General features: G+C 33.9%; 1 protein-coding gene across 2 annotated transcripts in view; it reads left to right on the plus strand.

Annotated features, from left to right (window-relative positions):
- The window catches only part of LOC124541103, an 89,842-nt gene that overhangs the window by 26,408 nt on the left and 50,395 nt on the right, over positions 1 to 13,039 (plus strand). For both annotated transcript variants that reach the window (XM_047118931.1, XM_047118932.1), the window contains exon 2: positions 7,295 to 7,438. In XM_047118931.1, coding sequence (XP_046974887.1) covers positions 7,348 to 7,438 — 91 coding nt within the window. In that variant the 5' untranslated portion in view covers positions 7,295 to 7,347. The remainder of the gene's footprint in view (positions 1 to 7,294; positions 7,439 to 13,039) is intronic.

Raw genomic sequence — 13,039 nt, forward strand, 5'->3', positions numbered from 1 at the left:
TATAAATTTTAATTTTTGCATCCCAAATAAACGGGAAAATTCCAATAAATCCTGTTTTTCTAAGTACGGTCATAATATCTGATGGGTACTCCATAATAAACTCCGTAAGATATTTTAATAGTACATCGATGACCTTGAAAAATAACACGTGGCTCATTGAACATTCAAATCGAAACAACAATCCTTAATATTGTTGCTTGTCGGTATCAAAACATAGCATAAAACAAAGCTTTCTTAAATCTTTAAAACTACGCAACGGATTTTGATGCGGTTCTTATTAATAGATAGTTTATTTGTTTGTGAATGCAAATAGTAATTCGTCGTCAATTACGATTATATGCGTTTAAAACGAATACAATACTTTTCTGATACTATTTCTCACAACTTACTGGTTACTTAGTGAACAGACTGTGTATTGTGCATTTGTGCAATCCACTTATCAGACTAGCGGCCCACTTTGGCGTCGCACGGTCGTAATGCTGATAATAAATATACTATAGACAATATTTATTTACGACATCACATTACAAACTTCTAAAATTATCAGTGTTTCTTTACTCTATTATCCATGTATTATATACAGAAATCTCCTTCTCATGTCACTCTATTTAAAAAAAAACCGCACCAAGATAGGGACAGACAACGGTAAGCGACTTTGTTTTATACTATGTAATGATTATACTTGTTTATTAAATACATATAATATTAATTGTTGCGATTCCTGTGTGACCTATACATATGTTTAGATGGTCAATGACAGGGTATTTGACCTGAAAACCGCATCCATTCTGGGCCAGGCGCGTCATTGAATGACAAGTACATAACCTCAACACATTCCGTATTCACTTATGGGCAACATTGATGGAAATGCCATCATTAAATATTCATTATATAATATATATATACATATATATGAGTAACGGATCGTTTGTTTAAAAACAGTTAGATACTTAATATAATACTTACGTATACGATTGATATAATTTTTTTATATGATTTCAGAAAATGACGCATTCTTAGTTAGCTTGTATATTTATATGTCTGCTACCTCAGAAATTTATGAAAGTATTTGGAATAGTATTTTTTTAAATTCCGCAGACATTATTAACTTTGCCGTTTCGTAAATTCAAATCGTTTATAAAAAATACATTGGTTAAAAGACATATTATTCGATACAAGATTTTGTAGATGATAAAAAAGCGTGGAGTTAATACCTGTTGACTTCCACGCAGGATATATTAATTTCAATAATTGTACTTAACTAACTTGACTTTGTATTTTTTAAATGTTGAATGTTGTTTTTTCTTGCCGGATCGTCTCGGTGGAATCTACTTTCCGAACCGTTGGTAGCTTCGCTTAATTGTAAAATGACGATTCAAAAGTGTTTGTAAAAGCCTACTTGAATAAAGTTTATTTTGGTTTTTGATTTTATCTGTTTACTTCCCCACTTTTTTGTTTCAAATTAGAAATAATACTGAGTGAAGAAATAGGAGTAATTTTTACGAGAGCAAATTTTATTAATAATGATTTGTTGACCGCGGTGCTTAAGCACAATGAGTAACATGTATCCTGTCTTGGAGTCTAAACTTGATTAATGCAAAGTTTTATCAAATTATGCTCAGTTGTTTTTTCATCTGCGAGCAACAGATTGGCAGACAGATTAATTTACTTTAGTATAAATTTAATTACTCAAATATATTTGGAATATTACAGTTTATATATTTAAAAAAAATGTATATCATTACCCAGAGTACGCCGTCATTGAAGTGGGTCACATCAAATATATGAATATAGAATTGACTAAGGCCCCCTCTCCTTTCGAAGATGAGGTTTGGAGCATATTCCAACACGCTGATAATTCCGTTTGGATACACGTGTAGCAGAATTTGTTGAAATTAGACACATGAAGGTATTCTCACGATGTCCTTCACCGTCGAGCACGAGATCATCGTTTAAGATGCACGCGTTCTAACCACTGGGCCATCACAACTCTCACTAATATTTCCTCAAATTACTGACAGGTTCTGAGATTGAAGCGCTCAATCAAACAAACAAAGGAACCAGCTATATTATCTACTATAATGGTGTCATAACTCAAATAATAGCGTGTGTTTCGTCATTGATATGACTCCTATTTTAATGACGTCACTTCGTTTCATGAGGTTTCAGTGTATCAATGAATAGTATAGTAAATGTTAAATTATAATTACAACATGCTAAGTGGTTGTGGTTTTGGTTTATATATTGTATATAGATCATAGGTTAGTAACCTCTTTACTTTATGTAAGTTTTGTTTACAATTATGTTACCAAATCTAAATTCCAAACATTTTAAAAGTCAGTTCCTTGTGATTTTAGTGTTAGGTAATTGTTTCTTCAATAAAACGTATGTAACGCTTTTTTGTAATTGACATATTGATTCGAGAAGAAGGTTTTTGTATGTAATACACGGACAATATAGTTAAGAAACAAGAAATCTTTAGTGTATTTACTATCAGCGTTGGTCCGTGCGAAGCCAGCCAGGTTAACTTTATGTGAGCACTCGTGTGTGTAAGCATAAAGCCTATTTCAATGGAGGTAGCAGTAAATATAAACAAAATTTTGATTTTCGTATTCAATGCTATTCGCTAATGGAGAATGTTCACTAATTTGGATTATTATCTATATTTTCTTTCAAAAAATTAATTCGGTACGTCAATTAGTTTCCGAGTTATAAGTAAAACAAGTTGTAACGCACGCGGGAACCGAGTTATGATAACAAGAGCTGGCGACTTGATGTTAAGCGGTGCGCGTGTTATGACGTCACAGCACTCGCCGGCTGTTAGCGGGAATCGATATTTTTCGAAGCTTTAAATGCCTATAAAATCAAAACTACTACGTATTTTTGACTACATCAAAAACTAGTGTATTTGTATACATACAGACTTTACTACACACATCTACACTATAGTTATGATAATATAATGTTTATACAAAAGAATATAAAAAAATATTCCATCAATGCTGATGTACATACTATTAATACAAGAAATAAGAATAAACTTGTAACCCCCAGTTTCCGTTTACATACGGTAAAGAGAACGTTTTTGGGCAATGGTATACGCATATATAATAAGATACCGGGAAATATAATCAATTTGCCATTTTCAAAATTGAAAAAATATTATTATGACTAAATTAATAAATAAATGGTATTATTCATTAAAAGAGTACTATTAAGAAAGAAACGCCTGGAGTCAGGCTCGGGTTCCATCATAGGACACTAATTACTGTAAATTGCACATTTACAACAGCATTGTAAATCTGTTTATTTGAAAACAGCAACTACTATGCGAGTTTCTTGCCGTTTCTTCTCGATAGAAGCTGCTTTCCGAAACGGTGATAGTATTTAATTGTTGACGATTCAAAAACGGTTAATTGTGAAGTTTATTTGAATAAAAATGATTTGATTATGATTTTGAGAGCTTATGATTAATATATTTTTATCTATAATACAACTTTAATATACTAATTATTTCCACTTTAATAAATTGACTCCCAAAATTCTGAAAACAGATTCTTCGACGTTCAAAACGTTATTTTTTCGCAAAACCACAGATTAATCAAGCTCAACCAATGACATCGCGTCAATATATAGTTAATATAATTGAGATAGAGTATATATTTGTATATGTGTATTTGTGATGTTTTTTTATGGTATAGGTTGGAGGACAAACATGGACCACCTGATGGTAAGTCACCCATAGACAATGACGCTGTAAGAAATATTGATTATTCCTTACATCGTCACTGCGCCACCAACCTTGGGAACTAAGATGTTATGTCCCTTGTCCTAGTAACACTGGCTTACTCACCCTTCAAACCGGAACACAACAAAACTGAGTACTGTTGTTTGGCGGTAGAATAACTGATAAGTGGGTGGTATCTACCCAGACGGGCTTGTACAAAGCAGTTGTGTGCTGTGTATAGATCTATTATATACATCGCCAATGCGATTAGACACTACGATTTAATGTGCCTGTTACTGTATCATAAACACTTGAAATAGTAACTGGACAATACTGAGAATTGGTTCTTGCTTGTAGAAACCTCTTTCCGGTCTTTAAGTAATGACGTCATCGTATCGGATAATGCGATTGAAGGAAATGGGGTTTGCGCATGCGTGCAAGCACACTACAGAAATATATGGTGTCCTGCGCACTTGTCTAATTCCTCTTGACGACGTTAAAATTAGATTGTAAACGTCTTTAAATACGAACTAATAAATAGAAACGAACGACGCGAATTTAACAAATAAAAAATTATTATTGTAACCTAAGTTACTCCTTATTATATCAGTTATCTGCAAGTGAAAGTCCCGTCAAAATCGGTCCAGCCGTTCAAGAGATTAGAAACAACGGAACAAAGAGACAAACAAAAATTGTAAAAATGTTTTTTTGGTAAATGTACCGTGTATACATATGCTTAGAATAAAAAACGGTTATTTTAATATTACAAACGGACACTCCAATTTTATTATATGTATTAGATTATATTCCACGTTTTAGCTACAATATCTGGTCAAATTAAAAACGATAGAAAAATCTGGACAAAAATTCAATAAACCGCAAGAAGCTCGCATAGTTGCACGTTTGCAATAAATAGATTTACGATACGATGATATTATTCACAATTATTTTTCAAACAGTTATGGTACCCTAGACTTAATCCAGGCACATTTTTCAAATAATTATTTTTTGATTATTTGCGTCTTAACTTTTTGAGTACAATATGCCCAACATCAATGATGTTGTAGTAAACAGATATGTTGTGAAGACTAGAAAACGTCCTAATTGTGACGTTTGCTTTTAGTCGTTTTACGTAGTAAGTACGTTATAATACATCATAATTACGTAGTAATACGTTTTGCGTAATTAAAACATCTAGTTGTCCCTTTTACTTATTGTTTTTATCAAGCTATCCTTTTTACTTGTAACGAAATGTAAAATAAACGGTCCCCGGCGCGGCACATTTTTTTCTGTTGTTTAATATGGGTATAACATATCTGTTTATTAGAATATCATTGCCCAACATTGTCTAATTTGGCACAACACCCACCCAAAAGCATTTATCACGGTACATGGAAACCCTAGGTCTAGGTATAATATTTCAATAGCTATGTATAAATATGGAATTGTATGTGCGTATGTCGTCTTACGACCTTGAAATAATATAGGCAAAGCCCTTCAGCTTTACCTATTCGATAACCAATGGAAAATATCCAGAGATAAGATGGTTAGTTTAGTTACAGAAATAGCGGGAATTTTCAGTACGAGGAATTCCCAGTATCGTTCCCGTTACCTAACGTTTCGTAGAATACAAATTGATAGTGTATTTGAAGGAATTATTTATTTAATATTGTTTGATTAGGTTTAAATGGCCCATTCAATCAAAATAAACTTTATTCAAGCAGGCTTTTACAAGGACTTGAATCGTCATTTAACAATTAAGCGAAGTGCATAGGATTTGAAACACCTAAAAAATATTTTGGGTTACCCCAAAGTTCGTGGGCGACCTACTTTTTTTTTATCTGTCTAATGTATGAAGAAATTTCGCAACATGTGTACCGTTGACACTAAATTAAAAGAGCAAGAGAATTATATTAGTTATAGTAATTTTTTGATTGTATACATACTTGATACTACGAAAGTTATTTATTTTCCGTCAAATCGTGAAACTCCACAAATATCTTGGAATTAGTTTTAAACAGCCTATGACGTAACGACACTGGAAAAACGCATTAAGCGCTTTCCCCCGTGATGGAAGTGGGGAGGAGGGTATGTGGTATACCTACTAAAAAACCAGCGGTACCCTCTTTTCGGTGGGCGCTACGGTATCGCTTTCGCATGCTACCGTGACGAATCATGACGTAACAACCCCAGTATGATTATCATTGTGGTTTCTTAACGGAACATAAAATGACATTTTCCAAATAATTTATATCGGTGAGAATGAATTAAGGTGAAAGCCTATAGCGGGTATGGTACTAAACACACTTGAAATTTACATTTATTGTAGCGAATAAATCAACTATCGCCCTGTTATATATTCAAAATGTTGTATAAAAGTATAATGTATTCCTACTTTAATTATTTAAAATTTTTATTTGTTAATATTTGAGGTGGTTATGCAAACAGTTCGCTGGAAAAACGCATTACGCGCTAACCCCACGTGATGGAAAGTGGGGGGTACACCCCGGAGCCCTGGACGCCGAGTGCTCCTTAGTATGCCAGGCATACCCACTAAAAAACCAGCGGTACCCTCTCCGTCTTTCGGCGGACGCCACGGGATCGCTAACGCATGTTACTGTACCGAAATGCAAACAGTTCCTACGTTAATACTTTGACAAATCGATAGAAATGCCAAACAACCAACAAGAGTTTTATTTTTATTTATGTCTATCCGGCTCAATCTTCAAGACTTATAACAAAATGCTGCATTGTTAAAACAAGTGTTCGTGTGTTATCTCCAATAAAAGAAAACACCTGGCTTTGTTGATACAAACGATTTATTTTTCATAATGACTTTATTTATCTAACATTATGTACTCCTACAATTTTAATTAATTATAACGAATCAACCGTATCACCTCCCGATTCTCGTATAAAATCAATGTACAGTAAGAAAACCTTCGTCAGTTTTCTAATTAATTCCTTTATCAAGTCTTAACCTCTTAGTGCCTTTTGAATCTAAACATTGAATCATTGCGACGCAATACGTCTGCTTTACCGATTGTAAAGCAGATCGCTCATACTGACCACGCGAAAATAGATCTTAAGGTAACGATCCTTAACTTAACTCGACTGTATAGGATGCAGAGATGTTCCCGAGGTACAGAGAATACTCCTTACAAACAATAAGGTTATTGGACCCCGGTTATTTAAATGTATGAAACTAGTTGTTGCCCTCGGCTTCGCTCGCGTTTTAGGGGTTTGTTGTCTTGTGTTAGGAAAGCACTGATCACGAGATGAATTAAAAAGACAAATTAAGCACATGAAACAGCGGTGCTTGGGTTTGAACCCGCAATCATCGGTTAAGATGCACGCGTTCTAACCACTGGGCCATCTCGACGCACGTAAAAAATAACGTATATCTAATTACTGTATTTAAATATAGAATATCAAAAATAACTGTTGCTATTATAATAATCTAGTTTGATAAATGAGTTTTATTTAAGTAGCACCTGATTTAAGAGCTTTAGTCCTATGTTCTTTGACTTTGTTATTTCGATATTAACGTAATCTATTCTATTTCAGATAACAAAAGACGAGCAAATCCCGGTTCCAAAGTGATGTAAGTTATGTGACTCATGGCTTGTGTCACGAAAAACAAGATGGCGGGGGGAAGATGGCGCACGTGTTTTGGCGCGCTTTTCATTACATGTGTACAAATTGTTAATTGTAAGTATTTTATATTTTATCTGTTACATTATAACAAAAAAAAATGTTTTTGGGTGATATTGATTGTAATGTTTAATTATTTATATGTATAGATTTATATCTAAGTTGAGATGGTCAACTAATATACATGTTTTACAACCAATCCTGCCCAAACGATCCCTGGTAGAGTTTGTTGCTTTAGCTATAAGGCCGCCATATGCATTCACGCAACTATAAATGTTAATCCTTAGTTATAATGTATTAAGTGTTGATACAATAAAGCATAAATAAATAAATATAAGCACACCAAAAAAGTAGTTTTACGTTTGACGATAGATGAGTGTAGTTCTCACACACACAAAGACAATACAGTTGATTCGTTATATATGTGTTATATTCAGATTTTATTGAATTTGCCGATGCTACATCTAAGTTGCGTCGTACTATAGTTAATTTTTTATTTAATTTTTGTATGTACACCTCCTTACTAGATGATCATTTTTTTAAATAGTTGATACTAGACAGCTGTCATAGAATAGAAAAGAGTGGAAGACGTATTGATTTTTAAATCCGAAGTAATTAAAGTAATATGACCTTTTAAAACGTTTACTCTTTACAATCCCACATATATGTATATAATCTAAGATTATGAAAATACATATCTCTACACTATAAACAATTTCAGTAACCATTGACAAATCTTTGATTCTCTTCCATGGAATTTGCTTATAACTCTTAATTATTATATTTTAAGTCAATCAAATTAAAGTAATGAATATCATAAATCATTCAAGCTCTCGACAAATTATATCGTCAATTCCCTGTCAAATGTTTTTAATTGCGTGTTTTTGAATAGATTAATTGTATTATTTCAAGCTCTGATGATAAATGTTAAAACAAACACTTAATTATCAGAACGCTAATTGAATAATAACTCACAATATTTGATAAAACGCAGTCACCGAAAGATATGACGCTGCTGGCCGTAAGCTACAAGGAAAACATACATATATAATATGTGAACCAACAGAACGGAATGCTATACCTTAGATTTGAGTCGTTAAAAAACTCAGTAGGTATAGTTAAGTATATTATTATATATGTCACCGTAAGATTACAAAATTCGTTAGATCACAATCTGACGAGTGAGATTGTAATCTAACGAAATATTGTGAACTGTGATTACATTGCATTGCATTGTGATGTTTGCAATTTAATGTATTAGTTTTCGCTATATTTTAATCTTGTGACATAAAATAACTGGCGATAATTTTTAAATGTTGAAAAAAAGTAACTGCTGAGTTTCTTGGCGGTTCTTCTCGAGAGAAACTACTTTCCGAACCGGTGGTAGCTTCACTAACTATAGTTTGTAAAATAACGATTAAGAATGCACCTGCAAGCCCCCTGGTGTTGCAGATGTCCATGGGCGGTGGTAGTCACTTTCCATCAGGTGAGCCTCCAGCTCGTTTGCCATCTATCACTTAAAAAAAAAGATAAAAAGATACATTTTGATTTTTGTGTTTGGACTACTTCAAAAACCTTTAAAAATAACTCTCAATTCGTTTTGAAAATCGATCCAGCGACCGTTGCGTCCACAGCTATTATATACTCGTAGCCATTATACCGAGCTGTTATTTTACAAAGTGAAATATACAATGCTGTATAAGAAAGTTACTTTTTCTCGCCTAACAAACATCTAGGCCAATGGATCGGATGCTTCTTAGATATCGATCTGTTTGTCTTTATATATATTTGCATACTATGCAATCGTCTGTCTGTAAATTATTAATATAGATCTATTAATAATGTCACTAAAAATAAAGTTTCGTCAATCTTGCTAGCCAATTTTAAGGAAAAGTAGAGTAAGTAACAGCCCGTAAATTTCCCGCAGCTGGGCTTAAGCCTGCTCTGCCATTAAGGAGAGGTTTTTGGAACACATTCCACCACGCTGTTCCATGCGGGATGGTGGAATACACAAATAGAAGAATTTCTATGAAATTAGACACACGCAGGTTGTACTCACGATGTTTTCCTTCACCGCCGAGCACGAGATGAATTATAAACACAAATTAAGCACATATATATAGTAGTGCTTGCTTGGATTTGAACCAGAAATCATCAGTTAAGATGCAAGCGTACTTCTAATCACTGGCCCATATTAAGGGCCTTAAAAGTGGAATATTTGTTATAATGTCCATTTTAAGGTATTATGATTATTTCTTATCCAAATAAGGTAAAAGGGGGTTATTGCCCAAATGAAACTGAAAGTCCTTAAAACATAACACTATTAAAATAAAGTACATGTATATTGTACATTTGACGACCTCCGTGGTCGAGTGGTGAGTACACCGGTTTTCATGGGTACGCCATTCCGAGGTCCCGGGTTCGATTCCCGGCCGAGTCAATGTAGATTATCATTAGTTTTCTATGTTGCCTTGGGTTTGGGTGTTTGTGGTACCGTCGTTACATCTGATCAGATCAGAGTAATGTATGTGATGTTGTCTCATATTTATTTATTATTTATTTATATATATATTTATTTATTGTACATGTATGTGTGTAGCGGCGAGTTTAGGTTTTACATGTTTCAATGATGACGCTTATCATCACTAACTTGCACAGTCATGTTGAATTCCCGTTCGAAATAGGTAGATTGCCTACGTGATGGTATGCGGTCACCACTGCTCATTGGTATCGGTACTGTAAGAGACATTTTCGATGGTCTATCTACAGAATTATATGTTCCTTTTGTCTGTGGCTGTAATAGCATATTATAAGTCCTACTCGAATATTCTCAAATCAATCATATAGTATTCTAAGTTTCACCCGCACCACCTTGATGTCCGAAAATCCACAACAGCGCGATTTCTTAGACATTTTCTACCTCGCACAACCACTTTGTGGAACTAGATTCCGCCAGCGGTTTTTTTAGAACCGATACGACATGGGAACCTTCAAGAAAAGAGCGTACTCCTTTCTCAAAGGCCGGCAACGCACCTGCAAGCCCCCTGGTGTTGCGGATGTCCATGGGCGGTGGTAGTCACTTTCCATTAGGTGAGCCTCCTACTCGTTTGCCACCTATGTCATAAAAAAGTTCGATAAATCGAATACAGAAAAGTATAATATTGACTAATAACTAAAGTAGTATGGTTAAAATTCAAACAAAACCGTATGTATCTAACGAACGAGTCCAATTACCCTAAAATTTCCACAAATCCATTCTAACTGAGCATCTACATCACAGGGTAACTATACTAAATTTAAGTCAATCACCCCGAGCTTTGGAAATCCCGTGCTGTTTTGATTACACTTATGTACATATATAAATATATTACACCTACTCATTTACAAACGCTTGGCCCTTGGAGTAGTGGTGCTAAAAGCTTCTTCAAAAGTATAACACCTCGCCTCATTGCCTCCACTGGTGACAGGAGGGCTGGTTCGTTTGCCCAGAGGATCGGAATTGCGATTCAACGGGGAAATGCTGCTGGCATTCTTGCCACCATTGCACGCTGTCAAGACTTATACAGTAACTAGTTTTAGTTAATATTTGTATATATATTTAAGCATTTAATGTTGTTAATTCTTATGTTAATAAATAATATATTAATAATATTAAAAACTCATTTGCACAGCACGGCAAAATTTACCACACTATGCTTCCTAGAGAAGTCCCAGCGAGAAATTGAAACGTAACCAATGATTGGGTTCACACCCAAGCATATATTGTGTGCCTTATTTATGTTTATAATTCCATCTTTTGAACGATCTGGTACCTACTTTAGGTATTTCATTGTGTTGATAAACCATAAAACTTTATTAAAATATTTACAGTCTCGGTTGATTCTTTTACATTAGATTAAAATATTTATTATCAAGAACATGGTTTTTATTTTGACTCGAAATCAAACATACAATTAAAGTCGGACAACAATAAAAAAGGTGTGCTGACAAATAAATGCCTATTTTATAAAAGTAGTAAAGTAACAGCCTGTACATTTCCCACTGCTGAGATAAGGCTTCCTCTTCCATTATGGAGAGGGTTTGGAACATATTCCACCACGCTGTTCCAATGCGGGTTGATGGAATGCACATGTGGCAGAATTTCGATGAAATTAGACACATGCTGGTTTCCTCACAATGTTTTCCTTCACCGCCGAGCACGAGATGAATTATAAACTGTAATTAAGCACATATATATGGTGGTGCTTGCCTGGGTTTGAACCCGAAATCATCGGTTAAGATGCACGCGTGCTAACCACTGTTTTATAAAAGTAGTAAGTGTTTTCAATTTTACTCAAAATATTAACGTCGTAAAGTATATTAGTGAAAACTAAAGTATTGTGCAGTTTGAGTTATTAAAATAATAAGCTCGTAACAGATGAGAGTGAAATGTGTCACACGTTCAAAGCGACTTCAAAGCATTTTAGTGACGAGGTAATATTAGCTGAAAACGAACTCATACCGTTTTATACTTACTCATATGGAGGTCTAGCAGGCATAAATTAGTGTTTCACAGATTAATGTTAATTTTATTTCTGCCTGTAAGTTTTATCGACAAATTCATTTATTCTTAAAACAGTAATTAGTAATCTTTATATATTAATAGTGTAAGCGAATGTCATTTGTTCCAGTGATTCATTAAATTTAATGAAAAAAATAATTTGAGAGAACGGAAAAAAAATTCTGGACGGTTATAGAGAATCATTGTATTTAACATTGAAAATTTCATTTATAAAAAAAAGTGTCATTAGTGTACAACGCGCCAAAACCCGTCATAGCATTCGAAATACCTAAGAAATCTTTTTAAAACGCATTGTTTCACTGGCGATACACTGATCTAATTATAATTTGACTATATCTAGACATCTCAACTTTATATAACCTGCCCCGGCTTCGCACGAGTGCAATACTGATACTTAATATACTACAGAATTTGTTTATTGACGACATCACATTACAAACTTCTAAAATTATCAGTGTTTCTTTACTATATTGTCCACATATAATACAAAAACCTTCCTCTCGAATCACTCTATCTATTAAAAAAGACCGCATCAAAATCTGTTTCGTAGTTTTAAAGATTTAAACATACATATGGATATAGGGACAGAGAAAGTGACTTTGTTTTATACTATGTAGTGATTCTTTACTATATTGTCCATGTATTATATACAAAAAACTTCCTCTCGAATCCACTCTATCTATTAAAAAAGACCGTATCGAAATCCGTTGCGTAGTTTTAAAGATTTAAACCATTTACAACATTGTTTTATACTATGTAGTGCTCCAGGCCTCTAAACCCTATTCTGATTATTTAACTATAAATAGTCAGTTTTAAACGAGCGCTATTAACAAACGTATCTAAAATTAACACAGTTTTAAAATACATGCATGTAACAATCAGTTCAGCGATACATTGACCTATATACGAACCGCGGATACAGAATCCCGGCGTGTTAATGACCGTCATTTATAAATAACGATGATGTAATGTATCGCTCTGAGATGTGTTGCATTCGTCGCTTAATGTTGTGTCTCTAGAGAAACATCGCGTCGTGTATTTGATGCGTTTTTTCATTAATAAACAGACACTCTGTTCTATTCTTTCTCTCAACTCTA

Source organism: Vanessa cardui, chromosome 27 (assembly GCF_905220365.1).
Source record: "Vanessa cardui chromosome 27, ilVanCard2.1, whole genome shotgun sequence".
NCBI lineage: Eukaryota > Metazoa > Arthropoda > Insecta > Lepidoptera > Nymphalidae > Vanessa > Vanessa cardui.